This window comes from Pelophylax lessonae (assembly GCF_965119305.1).
Source record: "Pelophylax lessonae genome assembly, chromosome: 5".
NCBI classification, from domain to species: Eukaryota; Metazoa; Chordata; class Amphibia; order Anura; family Ranidae; genus Pelophylax; species Pelophylax lessonae.
In genome coordinates, this window is record NC_138772.1 from 328,439,971 (window position 1) to 328,459,890 (window position 19,920).

Sequence of the window (19,920 nt, forward strand, 5' to 3'; positions counted from 1 at the left end):
GATTGTTTCAGTAAGGGAAACTTTGAAAATGGCAGATGAGCCCACGCCGGCAGGGACACGGGTGTCTTTTGGCTCCCGCAAGACCCAAAAATTGGGCAAGGTTTTTCTTTGTCCCCAGAATTTTCATGATATTGTTAATGACCAATGGAGGTGCATCAAGCACGTGCTAGTAGTGCCTAAGCACTTCAAACACCGTTATCCCTTTGCTCAGGCGGTTTCCAACCGTTGGACGGTACCACCCAAGGTGGATCTTCCTGTCTCCAGGTTGAAAGAATCTACTATAATGCCTGTGGAAGATTCCCCAGTTTTTACAGATCCGGTGGAAAGACAGGTGGAATCCCTTTCCCGCCATCTTCATGTGTTGGCGGGTTCTATTCTGAAACCGGATTTTATGTCTGTTTTGGTATCACAGACGGTTACGGAATGGGTGAAGGTTCTGAAGGCGAACTTGGATCCTGACATAGTTCCTCTGGAGCTGATGGAACTTACAGACCAGATGGCCCAGGCCCTGGTGTTCCTGTGTGATGCATCCTTGGATGCGGCTCCCCTGGTGGCCAGAGTGTTGGCTGTGGGGATTGCCTTAAGACGCATAGTTTGGCTGAAGAGCTGGTCGGCTTGACCAGGCTTCCAAGAAAGCCTTAACTGATGTTCCTTTTCTGGGAGACTTATTTGGCTACTTGCTGGATGAGTTGATCAAGGGTCTGACTGGTGGGAAGAGTACTCTTCTTCCTCAATCCTCCAAAGGTAAAGCACCCCGTAATAAGCGGGGGGCCTTCCTTCACCGCTCATAGACTTTTATTACGTGCCTCCAGGGCGTTTGAAGGATCTCTGGGAGGCTGTGCAGGATCTCCTTGTTCAAGGAGTGATTGTGACGGTTCCGCCGCAGGAACGCTTTTAAGGTTTCTATTCAAACCTATTCACGGTGCTCAGAAAGGAGGTCAAGGTGCATCCAATCCTGGACCCCAAGGCTCTCAACCGCTTAGTGCGGGTGCAGAAGTTTCGAATGGAGTCCATTCGGTCGGTGGTGGCATCTTTGAATCAGGGGGGATTTTCTAGCCTCCATCGATATCAGGGATGCGTACTTGCACGTCCCCATCTTTGAGGGACACGAGCGATTCCCCTGCTTTGCGGTGGCAGAGGAGCATTTTCAATTTATGGCGTTATCCTTTGGTCTCACCTCCGCTCCTAGAGTTTTTACCAAGGTCCTGGCCCTGGTGCTGGCCTTGTTACGTCAGAGAGGGATTGAGATCTTGGGATATCTGGATGATCTCCTGTTACGAGCAGACTCTCATTCGGATCTGTTGGGCGACATCTCAATCACAGTTCAGACCCTTAAGGAATTCGGGTGGACGATCAATTTAAAACAATCTGCTCTGACGCCATCCATACATGTCACTTATCTGGGGCTGACTCTCGACCAGTGGTGGCTGGTGCATTCATGCATCCGGCCCCCTAATCTACATGCAGGGGCACTGGACGCATTGGGGTTCAATGGGGCTTTTTTTTTTTAACCATGTGATTAGAGCCAGAGGCTCTAATAGGTCAAAAAAAAGGTGGGCTCAGGGCGCAGAACACCAGTGGTGTCGGATTTTCATCTCAACGAAGACATTGTGTTGCCTTCACTATGTCCTAAGCATCCCAAGGAAATTGCTTTGCACTCTCTGGATGTGGTTCGGGCGATAAGGGTTTATCTGACTGTAACTGAGTCTTGTAGGAACTCAGACTCTCTCTTTGTGCTTACTGAAGGACCTTGAAAGATTTGGCTGCGTCTGCTGCGACCATTTCGAAGTGGAACAGGCGGACGGTTGTTCAGGCTTATTCCCTCAAGGGTCAGGTTCCTCCTTTCCCTGTGAAGGCGCATTCTACTAGAGCGCTGAGTGCCTCTTGGGCTTTTTCGCCATCAGGCCTCAGTAGTGCAAGTTTGTAAAGCAGCGACTTGGTCGTCTGTGCACACTTTTACAAAATTCTACAAGGTAGATTTGTTGGCATTTTCGGATGCTTCCTTTGGCCTCAAGGTTTTGCAGGTTGTCATTTCATAAGAGAATCGTTTATTTCTCTTTTAGGGGCTTTTTCTTTCATGGGTGAGCTCCTGTTGTTCCTGGTTGAGCTTCATGTTACACAGTTGGCTAAGTTTAGCCTTTGGAGTTTACGTTACTATCTGGTTGTGTTCTCCCCACCCCTCATGCCTACACTGCTTTTGGACGTCCAAATGGATAAGAAGTATGAGAGCTGCGTCTGTCAATGGACGATAGAGAAAACTGGATTTTTGTAAAAACTTCGCTTAAAATCCTTTTCTCTGAAGTCCTTTGGCAGATGCAGCACCTGCCCCTCTGATATGGAGATGGTTTTTGTATCTTTTTTCATTGCTTGCAACGAAACTGGTTTGCAGGAGCAGGGTGTGTGGGTTATGCCTATGGGGACAGTCCCATGGGCATAGTGAGTTGATTTTTTTCCTGCCTAGAACTACTCCTGCAGGGGGCGGAATAACGCAATGGATAAGAAGTATGAGAGCTGCGTCTGTCGATGGACTTCAGAGAAAAGCATTTTACGGTAAGTTCTTACAAAAATTCAGTTTTACAGTATATTTGCACAAAATCACATATTCTATGTCCATATCTCCCAAATCTTTAGCAGAGAGAATAGGACTCATTCCCTAAATTATTCAGCCGCCCACTATACCCAATAGAATAATAAAGCCCCTGGGAAAAGATTTAAAGAGTAATTCCACTTTTGTTGAGAAAAAAGCATTCTGGGTGATCTATGTACATTGCAAGGATTTTTCAAAATTTTGTTGAAAATTCCTACCCATACTCTGTATACAAAAGAGCACTTTCTTCAAGCTAATATGGATATAGCAGGACTAGACTCTCTTATGTTAATTACTATTATTTTACTTATGTAACTGACTTACTTGCATGCACAGCTGCAAGCCTCTTGAGAAAATATGGCTAAAATACTAGCTCTGGCAACACCCAGTTTATTTGAGCAGTCTTTATTTACTATAATGGCATGTGAAAATGAGATTATATTTTAGGAAACAACTAATGCAAAAAATCATATTATTCCTAATAACTCACATACTTTGCCACAACAATTTGAACTTAACCTACACCCCATTATAAAGTGTTAGAGATTTTAAAGGCACAATATAAATAAATTACAGTAATAATATAGGGCAGGATATTTTTAACTTCAACTTCAAACTCACAAGAACAAACCCACCGTAAAATGTACTGTATTGTTTATATCAAATTGTTCTTCTCCTAACAGGGAGACAAAGGAGACCGAGGGCCACCAGGTCCACCTGGCTCTGAAGGACCAATGGTATCATACAATCTTTTATATTTATTGTTATTTACATTCTATACCTACTGTCCTACCAGCAGTTGTTATTTTTAGCAATTTCAGAAAATAACTTACTCTCATATGATTGTGTTATTTAGAAGACTGTGGAAAATTGGTACTAAGTTTACATAGGCAAGAAGCTTCATGTATGTGTTCAACTAAAAATGTGGAAATAATTAAAGCAGCTTCCAAGGTAACCCTTGAGTATATGCAGTATTGCTCTGTTCTCTGTTAGCCAGTATTTACACATGCCAGTTTTTTTGGAACGGCTATACTGTTTTTGTGCTGGCAGTCAAAACTGTTGGCATAAGGGCTGCCATGGACGGAGTATTTCCAGTTTTTTGTAGACCTTGGGCACATACAGGTAATCCTCTTGTACTGGTGTGTGATATTGTATTCAGAATTATACTTTTATTAAATAATGTTAAAAATAGTTTTAGAAAATATATTAAGTATGCAAAAGTTTTGTGGTACTTTACTGTATGAAAAATCATATTTTGACTGTCCATAGCAGTTATATTCCATGATACTGCTACCATGTAATCTCCAAATTAAAAAAAGAATGTGCCAAGTACACTAACCCATAACAATCAATCATAAATGATTATATAACCGTAATAGACTGAAGTCAAAATGGTATGGGCACTTTTTATTGCTGTTTAACTGATTTACTTAATACATCCATATGTTTGTTATAAAATTAGTGTGTTGTACTGCTATTATTGGTTTACAGTGCTTGAAGGCCATTTTCTATCCTCAAAAACTGTTTGATAATAAAAAAAAAACATGCAGGGTGACCATACAATAGACGGTTATATAAGTCACCAAGAAAGACAGGAAGTCTGCTTATTTTGATGCCTGAGAACAGATCCAATCCACTCAATGTAGCCAATGAAAGAATATAGTGCATGCAGTATCAAAGATTTGTTCAATTCCCTGTCTAGAAAAGATCATAGATAGCTATTTGGGAAAATCTCTGCATACAATAAAAGGCTTTTTTGGTGCTCCGAAGAAGTGGTTACAAGCTACACAGGTTGCCTAAATCATTTGTATTACTCGCTTAACAAACCATATATGCCCAACTGTAGTTAAATATAATATCATGAGAGCAAATCAAGCCAGGAACAGTGATTAGCAGCATGCTGCCTGAATAAATTACATATTTATTTTCATAATAAAAATATAGGGTGCCAAAGGTGCAAGAGGTGATGCAGGAATCCCTGGCAAACCTGGCCCACAAGGTCTTCAAGGTCCAAAGGCAAGTACATTATTTTTGTAAGGCTAAACCCATCATTAATTAAATATTGAAAACTAAGGGTAATTGACATTGGGGTATTAGAAATGTAAGCCTTGTATTGTTATGTAATATCTTTTTCTCTGTGTATAGGGCTCAAGGGGAGACATTGGAGATGATGGTGTAAAGGTAATAAATGTGAAGCACTTATATTCTGTTGTGAGGATTTTGACTATAATTACATTGTATTTACTTGCTGTAAACAGAGGTGTCAACTTCTCAATATGATGCAAATTTACCAGTACAAATATTTACTATTTACTGGTCCTATACTTAATAGATTAATGCCCATTATGCATAATACACTATTTGAATTTCTTGTATCCTATGTACTTTAAAATGAATACAATTTATTATTTTTCTTTAAGCAATGATGGTATATTTGATGGTTAAGCTTTTCTACATATTTATGTTATCATGTTTATAAAATTAGTTAAAATACAATGGTACCTTTATATTCACTACTGCTTCACCCCCCATTTCTCCCACTAAACTACACTAACCCACCTTCTACAGCTGCATTAGTGCTCTGGCCCCAAACCAAAGATCTAAGGCACTAAATTAGTCCCCTCAGGTATCTTGCAAATGCTACTACTTTCACCACATGTTATACTGTTTATTTATTATTGTACACTCATATCAGTATCTGCCCTCAAGAAACCTACAAGCAAAGTTACTATCTTACATGCATACAAACACATACCAGGGCCAATTTACACAGGATCCAATAAACCACCCAGCATGGCCCTGGAGTGAAGGAGTACCAGGAGGAAACCCACACAAGCATAGGGAGAACATGCAAACTCAATGCAGATAGCGTCCTGACCACCATGCCAACTGGGGACCCTAGTTCTGCAAAGTAGAAGTGCTAATCATTAAGCCAAAGTGCTGCCCCTCTTCAGTGCTGGATGCACCTGCAACTAGGGTCACCATCATAAAAAAATACTTAGTTCCACTCTAGACTACAAAATGTGGTATCTATCCCAAATTCAAACATGGAAAAATCAATCCCAAAAGGGATTGGTAAACGGGGAGAGGGACGTTGCGGTACCAAGAAAGTATAATGGAAAACGTAGATGCAAAAGTATATAAAAATATATTTTTATGAAGTCCAAATAAAAAATCAGTATGCTATAGTAGCATCACAGAATCATAGATACATAAACATTATTAATACAAAAAACATTAAAAGTGCACAAGATTCAAAAATTGTACAAAATATCACTCATGAACAGAAAGACAATTGAAAACCCCAGGGTCACCATAATCCTAAATGGGGTCAAATGCTGTGGATCTGCAGTCATATTCAACCCCATTCAAGTCAATGTTGACCCAGTATGCAGGTGAGACTTGCTATGATGAGATTTCTGAATCACCAGAAGAGTGGGAGAGGGGAAGTGTACCTTAGCATTGGAGGGTAGAGATGGATTTAACAACAGTTAGTATTAAAGCTATACCTGCCCTTGAGGAAAAATAAAATTCAGTAAAAAAAATTAAAAATAGACCCAGATCCACACAGGATTTTGTTTAAACAAATAAAAGGCATCTCTATTTATCATTTTTCATCTATATGGTTGTAAAAGAGTTGTATAAGGAGTGGTGAATGTAGTGGCATTGCAAGTACCCTGGTTCTTTGGCTTAGGACTGCTCTCAGCAAAGGGCCAGAACACTGAAAATAGAAACATGCATGGAGAAGGGGTGCTATTAGGCACAAAATCCAGTCCCACTCACTTTTACTCATGATATGGTACCCCACAGCATTTCATGGGAGTGTCAGGGGTACCCTCCCAGGTCTCTTAGGATTCAAGCCACTCCGATGGTTGCATGCTATAGGTATCTATGGGTTCCTTTTACCAGAATGTTTTTGCTAATACACATCTAAGGAGAATTAACTGTGATTTAAATGATTAGTATTGAGTATAAGCATCAGTTTGTAAAAAGAGTTTGTTGCCTCTGAATAAATTGTAAAAAAAAAGTAAAAACTTAATAAAATACAATTTCAGTACGCCTTACTTGAAGAAATATTTCTAGAGCTCACTGTAGTTGTAGTTACAAGAATAAATGTAAATATGCTCAATTTACCTTAGCTGCGTACAAGACACCAAATAAAAAGCAATAACCGTTGGGAATATTTGGAGAAGACACAGATCTTTTGGAAAGTTTAAAAAGTTTCCAAGTGCAATAGAGGATTGCCGGTAGCCAATATGGCATTGCGCTTCTCTGGCTAAAACACTGCTAGTCCCTTTGTTTACTTCATGAAATATTAGTAGTGTAATCCATTTAGCATGTGTTTAACCACTTTACCACCGGAGGATTTTGCTGTCTTACGTCCAGGCCACTTTTTGCGATTCGGCGCTGTGCGACTTTAACTGACAATTGCGCGGTCGTGCGATGCCGTACCCAAACGAAATTTACGTCCTTTTTTTCCCACAAACAAAGCTTTCTTTTGGTGGTATTTGATCACCTGTGCAATTTTTACTTTTTGCGCTATAAACAAAAAAAGAGCGTTTAGTTTGAAAAAATAACAATATTTTTAACATTTTTTTATATGAAATTCCCCCCAAAAAAGATGTAAAAACCAATTTTTTTTTAAATTTTTGGCCAATTTGTTTTCTGCTACCCATGTTTAGTAAAAAAAAATCACAATAAGCGTATTTTGATTGGTTTGCGCAAAAGTTATTGCGTTTACTAACAAAGGGAAAGATTTCTGTCATTTTTGGTGTTTTTTTTTAACGCGTAATGGCGGCGATCTGCGATTTTTTTTGCGGGACTGCGACATTGCGGCGGACAGATCGGACCCTTGACTGACATTTTTTACACTTTTGGGGGTACCAGTGACATTACTGCAGTAATCAGTGCTATAAATATGCACTGTTACTGTGAAAATGACACTGGCAGGGAAGGGGTTAATTTTATTGGAGAGGGAGGGGTTAATGTATGCCTGGTGCTTACTGACGTGTGGGGGGGGGGGGTGACTGTGTGAGACAGGGACAGATCGGATGTCCAGCTATGCTGAACACTCCAATCTGTCACTCCCTGTCACTTGGGAGATCTCCACACTAGATCCCCGACGATCGGGGAAGAGCTGCGGCGATCGCCGCTGCTCCTCCCCTGGCCCGACTCCCGCTGTGACCGAAAACAGCGGGAGCGAGCCTCCGGCGGCATGCAAGCGCCGCCCAGAAGGGGGAGTGTCTGACGACGTAGTACTACGTCGTCAGACGATAACGAGCCACTCTGCCGCAGTAATATTACTGTGGGCGGTGGTAAAGTGGTTAATACATTTCTAGATGGGTTGTTTTGAGCCTGAGCAAGGTGTAAGTATGCTACTTCCCTATGTATTCTGGCAAATACATGGGATCCTAAGACCTCTAGACAGACCACTATGGCCATCGCATGTGTAAATATGTTTTTAACATATAGTTTTAACGATTTTGATGTACAATAAAACTTTTTTTTATCTTATAAGTTGGTGTTTAATATACCCTAGAACAGTGTTTCCTAACTCCGGTCCTCAGGGCACACTAACAGGTCAGGTTTGCAAGAAAACTGAAATACATCCCAGGTGATCATTTGCTGCTCAGTGATTGCAGTACTCTAGTCTGCATCTCACCAAGGTAATACTTAAAATTTGGCCTGCTAGTGTGCCCTGAGGATCGGAGTTGAGAAACACTGCCCTAGAACATACATTTAAAGTCCCACATGATACTATGGTTTTTGTACAGTTACTTATGTAGATTGTATAGTGCAAAAGTATACCTGCGCTGCTATCAAATCAAATACATAAATAAATCCCAATAAATATGGTGTATAAATAATCTGTGTAAAGTGCTAGTGCTCAACTTCAAACACACATTACTATATCATAGATCCCAAACAATATATAAAAAATATATAAAAAATATTAAAAATACAATAAATACATATTTTATCACGTGTAAATAAATATCAAATAAAGTCTTTCAATAAAAGACGTGCTTAAATAGTGACAGTCTTAGTGCAAAACATAAGTCCAAAGTGCTGCGTGCTCGTAAAACAAGTGCTGGTGCTTTCTCTACACGAGTAGGTGCTCCCCTCCTGGACCCCTACTCACCAGAAGCCAAATAATACACCGCTTTCAGAATATCCTTAGATAGGACGAGCCTTAATGGACCATCAACTCAATCAGCTTTTCTGTAGGTCATATCATCCAGGTATTGCTCAAAAAATGGAAAGAGATGCTGGCATCGTGAAGTATGTAATCACTTTATTCGATGCACACAATACAAGATACACTTACAATGTGACAAAGGTAAAAACGCCTAAAGAATCATCCCACGGGTTGCCAATCCAAACGGCTATACTCACTCCCCGTGTCCCCGTATGTCGGAAGGTGGATGTAGCCTGGCGTAGTACGTACTCGGACGAACGGCTTGACGCGTTTCGCTCCGCACACAGAGCGTTATCATTTATACACCATATTTATTGGGATTTATTTATGTATTTGATTTGATAGCAGCGCAGGTATACTTTTGCACTATACACTTTATAAAGGTACACCATCTTTTATACCAGCAGCAGCCCACTATACAGTGGTATCAGAAAAAATAGTAATCCTCAGCGCTAGCCTACAATCTTTATTTCTTTACTTATGTAGATTACAGACCTAATCTGAACCCTAACTGGATGGCATTTGTGCACTGTGTTATATAAACTGTTGATATGTTTGTTTGTTTTTTTAATAAACTATTGTTTTCATCTTTTTTAATCCATCCATTCATGTGTCTCAGTGCTGCTGATCTCCTCTAGCTTTTTTTAGACCCTCCCTGTCTACATGAACAGGGTTGGCTGCACGTTATTGCTCTGGACCTGTTTCCTGACAGTGAAAAGGATGGACTATGTGTGCTCAGTGTGATTGTTGTCTCCAACATTGGTGCACGAGGCCATACAGGAGTACAAATAGGACATATTTGTCACTCTATAACAAGAAGTTATAGCCACTTCTGGACTGTCCGCCATATATATACTGTGGCAGGGCAGCCTGGCTGTGCAAAATCACGTACTGGTACCTGATTTTGTGCACGGGTTCTCGGGGGCGTGCGTGTGCCACCAGAGCGCTGCTCCCGCTGTGACTAGACACAGTGGGAGCCAATCAGCGGGTCAGGCGGCCGCGTGACCTGCGATCGTGTAGGAGAATGACAGAACGGCAAGAGATCTTGTGTTTCTGCCACAGAGGAAGAGAGAGATCTTGTGTTTCAGCTAAGTCGAAACACAGATTTCTATTTTCCTCTAGTACATCCACTGCCCACACAGTTAGAAAGCACTCCCTAGGAGCACACTTAACCCCTTGATCACCCCTAGTGTTAACCCCTTCCCTGCCAGTGTCATTTATACAGTAACAGTGCATTTTTATTTTAGCACTGATCACTGTATTGGTGTCACTGGTCCCCAAAAAAGTGTCACTTAGTGTCAGATTTGTCTGCCGCAATGTCGCAGTCCCACTAAAAACGCTGATAGCCACCATTACTAGTAAAAACAATAAGAAAAATAAAAAGTCCATAAATATATCCCATAGTTTGTAGACGCTATAACGTTTTCACAAACCAATCAAAAAACACTTATTAGGATTTTTCTTTCTTTTTGTGAGATGGCACTGTGTTATTTTAACTGACAATTACGCAGTCGTGCAACGCTGTACCCAAATAAAATTGACGTCCTTTTTCCCCCACAAATTGAGCTTTCTTTTGGTGGTATTTGATCACCTCTGCGATTTTTATTTTTTGCACTATAAACAAAAAAAAGCGACAATTCTGAAAAAAAAATATATATATTTTTTACGTTCTGCTATATAACATTCCCAATTTAAAAATCAAATGTTTTCATAATTTTAGGCTAATTTGTATTCTTCCACATATTTTTGGTAAAAAAATTCCAAAAAGTGTAAATTGATTGGTTTGCGCAAAAGTTATCGCTTTCACAAACTAGGGGAAAGATTTATGTCATTTTTATTTATCTCTTTATTTTTTACTAGTAATGGCGGCGATCAGCGATATTTAGCGGGACTTCGACATTGCGGCAGACAGATTGGACACATAACTGACATTTTTTACACTTTTGGGGGGACCAGTGACATTACTACAGTAATCAGTGCTAAAAATATGCACTGTTACTGTACTAATGACAATGGCAGGGAAGGGGTTAACACCAGGGGTGTTCAAAGGGTTAAATGTGTCCCTAGGGGGTGCTTTCTAACTGTGTGTGGGGGGCATAGGCTTGCTGCATGAACACAGAGACCTGTGTTCCTAAATAGGAGGAACATAGGATCCCTGTGTTCATAACTGAGAGAACAGCGGTCTGCCGTGTTTACAATGGCAGACCGTCATTCTATCTCCACGGGTAGGACCTGCTGATTGGCTCCCCCTGTAGCGAATGGGCGCATGCGCGTCCCCGCTAGCGGTCCCGCGAAGTGACGTACGGTATGTATTCCACATAGACGGGTTGATTTGCTAAAGGAAAAGTGCACGTGCACTTTGCAAGAGCATTTTTGTCAAGCCTAAAGTAGTTTTAAACCCTTACATTTGCCCAGTAAAGTGGCTGTCCTCAGGTGATACACAGAGATAAAAAAATAAATAAATAAATACTCCTACATAAGCTGTATCTGTTTATCTGCAGCAATCTCTCCTGTACATCCTTCTAAAACACACAGATCAAAGGATTTTTCTCAGCTGAAGCAGGAAGGAAAAGCGATCTGATGTCACACCTTTCACCGACTAGAGAAGTGAGATCAGTGAAACTTGAGACCTGATTGGGGGGGAAAGGACACATCCCCCTCTACACAGAATAATAGGGAAACATACACAGCAGAGGCTGTAAACTACTGGCTGTGGGCTGGAGGTGGGGGAACGGGCCATCATACGGGATTGTGTGGTGTCGGAAGTGTGTAAGACGGATAGCAGAAGCCCCAATAATTTGATATAAAGTTATATTATGTCAATGGCTTATGTTTTTCTAATGAATTTCTTATATTTCAGGGAGAAAAAGGCAAACAAGGTACAAAAGGAAAAACAGGAGCCAAGGTATTTTTTAATAGGAGTAACAATCCTACTAGTTGTAATATAGACTGCAATTGCTACATGTTTTTAACAGACCTGATGTCAAAACTTCAAAACGCAATAATTTTAAATATGCAATGATACTTAAAATGTCAAGTAAAATATATTTTTGTATTTTTTTTAAAAGTTGCAATAGATTTGAATGTCTAATTAAAACCTTTGACTGTAAACATATTTAGTTATAAAAAAAAATACTTGTTTAATGAAAAACCAATAGTTTTACATTTTAATTCCAGTTGAGTGGAATATTTAAAATTATTATATTACTATACAAACATGAGATTTATTTAACAGAAGCTCTAGAGCTTCAACAACTAAGCAAAATCCATGTGCAGTTCCCTGACCCTGAATTGTATTCTTCAATCCGTACAAATTTTAGGCCCCAGTGCTGAAATTGAAAAATGTCTTTGCTCATTATTCTTTTTTGCAAAGTAGTAAGCTGTGCATGTTGCTTTCCGTTAAAATAACATGGAATTCACAACTAAAAAGAACTCCTAGATTAAAAAAATTTTTTACGAATTAGCCTGTATTTTCAGTTAACTTTTTTTGTCTTCCTTTAATTACTATAGGGGGATGCAGGCGACACTGGAGACAAAGGTCAAGTAAGTATAACACAGTTATTTAAATACATTTTTAAAACAAAATCTGGGTAGGAGAAATACTGCTGACCTCCCTCTGAAAATCCTAGTACTCTGGCTGTCTCTAGCATCTGTATTTGTAAAGATTTGGAACAAACCTACATGCGGGTCCTACAAACCTAATAATCTATAGCAGTGGTCCCCAACCTCAGTCCTCAAGTACTTCAACAGGTCAAATTTTTATCATTTCCTTCACCTTGTACATATGCTTTTACCCCTTCTGGACCTGGAAGGTTTTACCCCCTTAATGACCAGGCCATTTTTTTGCGATACGGCACTGCGTTACTTTAACTGACAATTAACTGGCAATTTAAAAAAAAAAAATAAATAAAAATAATATTTTTCACATTCTGCAATAAAACACAGCCAAAAAAAAAAAAAAAAATCAAAAAAAAAATCAATTTTTTTCATCATATTAGGCCAATATGTATTCTGCTACATATTTTTGGTAATAAAAAATCACAATAAGCGTATATTGATTGGTTTGCGCAAACGTTATAGCGTCTACAAACGATGCAATATTATTATGAAATTTTAATTTATTTTATTTTTACTAGTAATGGCGGCGATAAGCGATTTTTAGCGAGACTGCGACTTTGCCGCAGACAAATCAGACATCTAACTGACACTTTTGACACTTTTTGGGGAGCAGTGACACTAATACAGTGATCAGTGCTAAAAAAATGCACTGTCACTGCACTAATGACACTGACAGGGAAGGGGATAACATCAGAGGTGAGCAAAGGGTTAAGTGTGTCCCTAGGGAGTGCTTACTAATTGTGTGGGGGGGGGGGGGGGGGTTACACTGATTTGGGAAAGACAGAGATTTTGGTTCCTGCTTGGTTCCAAGATCTCCATCTTGTCCCCTTGCAGAATGGTGATCTGCTTTGTGTACATCTCCCCCGGGGATGATTGTGGGTGGTTGGTGGACATCGGGTTAATTGGCAATCCCACTAGCCAATTACGGTGCGATTGTGCCTCCGGTGGCACAATGGCACCATCTAGTGGCTATTGAAGGAAACAGATACATTGTTTTGCGCAATAGCGCCACTTTGCCACAGTATATATGAGGCGGCCTGTCGGCAAGTGGTTAAATCAATGTCAATGGCCTGGTACAGAGACCTATTTTTTCTAAGGGAAATTCCCAAATTATGGCCTGTTGGGGGTGCTTGAAAAATGAGGTTGGGAAACATGCACTTTTCGAAGAAGTTAGCATAGTTATCAGGACCCTGGTCTGAACCTGCAACCTCTGCTGTTTCTTCTTGATGAACCATCTGGAATGCTGAAAAGCAGTCTTGACAATTCCTTGAACAATCTCAGTTTGAACCTTCTTTCTCTTGATTCTTGAACCATTTGCTTTTGAAGGAAGGAAAGTGTGCAGCACATCCAAGGATTAATGTAATTCGATATCCACTAAAAAGTTATGATGACAAGCACATAGCTCACAACTCATTACTGTAATGAGTAAGCACAGTAGTATGAAACGCATCTACTGATCAGTTGTGGGCTATGTGCTTGTCATCGTGTAACTTTTTAATAGACTAGAATAAAGGAATTACTTTTGGAAAAGGAATTACCTTGGATGTGCTGCACACTTTCCTTCCTTCAAATGTATTCAGTTGGCTGCAGTTGGGTGCAGGCACCCAAGTTTGCCTGACAGTTCGGGATCTCACAGGCTGCCTTTTGAGTGGTGTTTACCCAATACACTTTTGCTTTGAACCATTTGCTCCTCACATGAAATTCCTATGTTAGCCATGCTTTTACACTTCCTGTTTGCCAGATTATTGTGCTCTCTCCAGCCAATATCTTTCTCTTATCACTCCTATTGCTGTTTGTTTCTTCGCCAACCACTCCTTACTGACCTTTGGCTTGTTCCTCAACTATGCTTCTGTTTGATCCCAACCTGCAACCACTTGTTGCTTTTGCTTGATCACTACCTGCTATATCTGCTACTGGACCCCGGCTTTCTCACCTACTGATGGGACAATCCTGAGGACCGCCACTTAGTACTTATGCACAACAAAATCCATCTCCACCATCAGGAGCTCTGGCAAACACCAGTTAGTGTGAGTTGGATTTTGCGCCTCGAGTGAGCCCGTGCCATCCGCCAGGGTGACCTGCTTCTGCACTTTTCCAGCCGGTCAGTGGGAGCCTCTCTACTGATATAGCTACTGGTCTCTGAGTCTTAACCCTGACTGTGAAAGTAGTAAATAATCATTCACACTGTGATACAGTAGTTATGTTACTCAGTTATGTCAATGTGTATATGATCAGCTTAGAGTTCTGTATATTTTGAAGCCTTCAGTCATTTCTCTTTATGATATAGAATAGACCATTTGACATATGCAATTTGTACTCTATATGTGTTACGCTCCTGCGTTTTTATATGGTGTGGATTTTCAGCTGCAGAAATAGTTCCACGTCAGTAGTCATGTAAGAGATATGCTGAGATACCATTCCCAACCTCAATGACTCATCATGTGTGGAAGGTCTTATTTCAGCCAGTAAATACACACAATTAGCAAGCTGGTTCCTAGAGTGACTTTATGTATGTGGTAACACAATGATGAAGGTTGAGGGATAGGTTGAGTGGAGGTGGTAGGTGATAGACACTTGAAGGTGAGACAGTAGCAGATGGATGCAGGAAGGTTTAGCAATGTTGTATGATAGCAGATGATAGAATAGCAGGTGGACATACAAAAGAGATCAACCCAGTGCAGAAAAGTAGCAGTAGTCTCAAGAGCTAGCAATCTAGTTATGCAGATGTGATAAACAGTCTTTACTATGCAGAGCTAGATAGTGTAAGCTTAGTATAAGTTTATAGAGAATTCCCCTGCGGGGTACTTAGCACTATTAGCGATACAGCCGAAGGGTGGTTCAGGAGAGGCGGATGATCCAGTAGCGGGATACAGGGATCAGCGCAGCGAGGTTCCGTCAGCGAGGTAAGCTTGCAAGCATGGAAGCTTCAAGCAAGGTTAGCATCCAGGTAAGGGTGTTTGAACGAACACATGTGAGTGAGAACCGGCGCTTTAAATAGCCATCTAGTCCGGCGCTGGGTGATGACAGCTCCAGTCTTAAAGGTGTATGCGCACCTTTCCAAAAGTAAATGGTGGGGCGCATACACTTGTGGAAAGTGTAATTTAGGGTACCAAAGGTACCGGAACATTACAATATGTTGCTCTTTACCATACTGAACAAAGAGACTAGTGTATAATAGACAACATTATACTGGTAAAAGTCCTTCCACTCACTTCCTCTGTAGTCTTCAATTTTAATAAAATATGTAGCTGGTGCAAGTATGTAGCTTTTTCTTGTGATATAAATACGGTATTTTGTGTTTCTATATAGAAGAGTTCTTATGTAGATAAAACACTACTGATAACTGATTTTATAGCTATTACATGTTTCTTTACCAAAGCAAGGAAAGCGGGGACGAGCTGGACCACCAGGTTCTTTGGGAAGGCCAGGTGCTCCTGGTTCACCAGGCCCTAGAGGTATTGTAGGCCCAGTCGGAGATCGCGGAGAAACAGGTCCACTTGGACCTCCTGGACTACCGGGACCCGTGGTAAGGCAATATTTATTTTTCTTTTCAATACAATTACCAAGCAGTTTCACTAGTAAATATAGACAAGCTTTTTACCCCTTTTGTATAACCATATTGTTGATAAATGTACTTCGTTGATGTGAATGAAGCTGTAAAAACTGTTCAACATCCTTACATAATATTAACATCTTTACTTTTAGACAAAATGCAAAATATGATGTAGGTTTGTTGATACATAGATAATACAAAACACAGACATCAACTCAAATCTTTACAGTCCCTCACTTCTGATAATAAAATAGTTATAATAAGATATACATTATATTTGTGTGTTTACCTCTCAATACCCGTAAGTCCTGCTCTCTTTTGGACTATATGTACTACAGGCTTTGGACCCATTTTCTCTCTGATATGTGTGCAGTGGCAACCACTGGATTATATACAGTGTGTATATATATATATATATATATATATATATATATATATATATATACATATATACAGTATCTCACAAAAGTGAGTACACCCCTCACATTTTTGTAAATATTTTATTATATCTTTTCATGTGACAACACTAAAGAAATTATACTTTGCTACAATGTAAGGTAGTGAGTGTACAGCTTGTATAACCATGCAAATTTGCTGTCCCCTCAAAATAACTCAACACACACCCATTAATGTCTAAACCACTGGCAACAAAAGTGAGTACACCACTAAGTCAAAATGTCCAGATTGGGCCCAATTAGCCATTTTCCCTCCCCGGTGTCATGTGACTCGTTAGTGTTACAAGGTCTCAGGTGTGAATGGGGAACAGATGTGTTAAATTTGGTGTTATCACTCTCTCATACTTGTCACTGGAAATCCAACATTGCCCCTCATGGCAAAGAACTCTCTGAGGATCTGAAAAAAAAAAAAAGAATTGTTGCTCTACATAAAGATGACATAGGCTATAAGAAGGTTGCCAAGACCCTAAAACTGAGCTGCAGCATGGTGGCCAAGACCATACAGCAGTTTAACAGGACAGGTTTTACTCAGAACAGGCCTTGCCATGGTCGACCAAAGAAGTTTAGTGCGCGTGCTGAGCGTCATGTCCAGAGGTTGTCTTTGGGAAATAGACGTATGAGTCCTGCCAGCATTGCTGCAAGGGTTGAAGGGGTGGGGGGTCAGCCTGTCAGTGCTCAGACCATACGCTGCACACTGCATTAAATTAATCTGCATGGCTGTCGTCCCAGAAGGAAGTCTCTTCTAAAGATGATGCACAAGATAGCCCGCAAACAGTTTGCTGATGACATGGATTACTGGAACCATGTCCTGTGGGCTGATGAGACCAAGATAAACTTATTTGGCTCAGATAGTGTCAAGCGTGTGTGGGGCCAACCAGGGGAGGAGTACACAGACAAGTGTGTCTTGCCTACAGTCAAGTATGGTGGTGGGAGTTTCATGGTCTGAGGCTGCATGGGTGCTGCTGGCACTGGTACAGTTCTTTGAGGAAACCATGAATGGCAACATGTACTGTGACATACTGAAGCAGAGCATGATCCCCTCCCTTCAGAGACTGGGCCGCAGGGCAGTATTCCAACATAATGACCCCAAACACACCTCCAAAATGGCCAATGCCTTGCTAAGGAATCTGAGGGTAAACCCTATTGAGCATCTGTAAGGGATCCTCAAACGGAAGGTGAAGGAGCGCAAGGTCTCTAACATTCACTAGCTCCGTGATGTCCTCCTGGAGGAGTGGAAGAGGACTCCAGTGGCAACCTGTGAAGCTCTGGTGAACTGCATGCCCAAGAGGGTTAAGGCAGTGCTGGAAAAAATAATGGTGGCCACACAAAATATTGACACTTTGGGCCCAAGTTGGACATTTCCACTTAGGGGTGTACTCACTTTGTTGCCAGCGGTTTAGACATTAATGACTGTGGGTGGAGTTATTTTGAGGGGACAGCAAATTTACACTGTTATACAAGCTGTACACTCACTACTTTACATTGTAGCAAAGTGTCTTTTTTTCAGTGTTGTCACAAGAAAAGATATAATAAAATATTTAAAAAAATCTGGGGGGGGGGGGTGTACTCACTTTTGTGAGATACTGTATATATGAGATGAAGAGTGCTCCGGTAAAAGCCTTCCCACAGGCTATTAAAAAAGAAAAAAAAAAGGAAGGATTACTGCACTTAAAATTTAGTTAGAAAGTCAAAAAAGTTACAAACAATGCATAGTATTTAAGTGCAGCAATCTTAAGTTTTCTCTCTCTCTCTTTCTTTCTCTCTCTCTCTATATATATATATTAAAATTTATCGTACATTTTCTACACCTAAAGGAATAAAATGAAGCAATAAGCCCTCTCTTGGAAAATTCTCTTTAATAAAACTCAAATATCAAAATACTAAACTATTAAAAACATTGCTAAAAGTATTCAAAAAGAGTATAATATTTATTTCATTGTTCACATATAGTTTTTAGTGCTGAAAATATAACATAAATATTAGCAACAATTTGCATACTTGCACTATGTGTACTTAAACTTTTTTTACATACAAGAAAAATTTTATTGAAAAAAAAAACAAAAATACTATACACAAAATAATATGAGAAAAGAGGAATCTATACAGAAAATCTATGTTGCTAGAACATGTAAAATAAATTGGCTTTGTTGCCTTGTAACAAATGTAATAAAGAAAATTTGTAATCATGTTTAAATGCAAACTTATTAGATACTTGATATCTTGAGATGCTGTTCCCTGCATCTCCTTGATAGAATATTGCTAATATCTTTAACTCATGCTTTTTGAACCCAATATCATGTGTATTCAGCAAATTCCATAGTCTGTAGACATTTTTTATATATCTTGATTTTCACATGTTTATTGAATATTAATTGATGACTACAATTCCTATCAGGAAATATCCTTTTCAAACTAATGACAATAAATCTAGAATACCCTTTGATTTAATCGCTAGCTGTAAAGAGTCAGTAAAAGGGAAGGGGACGTATTTTTGAGAATTAACCACATTTTTCAGTTTTGTGAAAACAGTAGACCTGTTCTTGCAAGTGTAGAACTTGCTTAAATGATTACATGATATACTGTTGGTAATTATTTTGTGTCAGGCATTACTTGTTTGCTAAATATTTTCTAGCACAAATCCTTAGAGAAATGTATAAGAAGAAGAAATTTTAGTTTTTTTCAGCTGAAACACTATGTGACCGAGTCTTTAGAAAGATGGTTAGAATATTTGTAATTCCTTAGTGTACCAAATTCAGTTCCAGCAAGATTCCCAACATGGTGGTCCAGATTGTGCTGATCAGTCCATGAAATAGCAATTACAAGAGCACTATTCAATCTGGCCAATTTACAAACACATGTCCATGTCAACTGGATTTTCGAGTATAAATCTAATTGATCTGTTACCTTACACTCATTTTGGAGCCTCAGTAATTAATCACGTGAAATCAGCACATTATGCATGCTCAGCGCAAGTCAGAGTTTGTTAATTATTTTGTGTATATTGTGTATTTAGTTCTCTGTGTTGCTTTTTCAGTTTATATCTACTATATATAACAATACATAAGAAACAGAACTATAGCATTTGCTTTAAAATACAACAACATAGATTTGATTGGACAAGCCTTTATATGCCTATTTTTGTAAATGTGGTATGCTGTGTTACTTTTAACTACTTCCTGCCCACCAACAGTAACTACTGCGGGCAGCGGTAGCTGCAGACTGGGCGATGTACCTGTACATTGCAGACATTCTTCTGGATTCACGGCGTGCCGTGCGTGCCTATGCTTCCTCCCAACCCATGTTGTGATTGGGCACATCAAGAGTTTGGCAGCTGATTTAACCACTTGCCGACCAGTCGCCGTCAATATACGGTGGCAGGTCGGCAGGTTCCCGCGAATTGCCGTACCTGTACGTCGGTTCGCGGGAGCGATCCTGGGGGCGCACGATTCACTGGGCCAGCAGCAACGATTGCCGCTTGGCACCTGTGATCGATCCCCGTGGAGAGAGA

The 19,920-nt window shown here is 40.0% G+C and overlaps 1 protein-coding gene across 1 annotated transcript in view; it reads left to right on the top strand.

The window, feature by feature from the left end:
- The window catches only part of LOC309556510 (uncharacterized protein), a gene marked incomplete at its 5' end in the record, with an annotated part of 148,846 nt that overhangs the window by 118,880 nt on the left and 10,046 nt on the right, over positions 1-19,920 (top strand). Inside the window, 6 exons of the mRNA XM_082258959.1 lie at positions 3,271-3,324; positions 4,532-4,603; positions 4,733-4,768; positions 11,647-11,691; positions 12,297-12,329; positions 15,784-15,930. Of these exons, the coding sequence (XP_082115085.1) occupies positions 3,271-3,324; positions 4,532-4,603; positions 4,733-4,768; positions 11,647-11,691; positions 12,297-12,329; positions 15,784-15,930 (387 nt within the window). The remainder of the gene's footprint in view (positions 1-3,270; positions 3,325-4,531; positions 4,604-4,732; positions 4,769-11,646; positions 11,692-12,296; positions 12,330-15,783; positions 15,931-19,920) is intronic.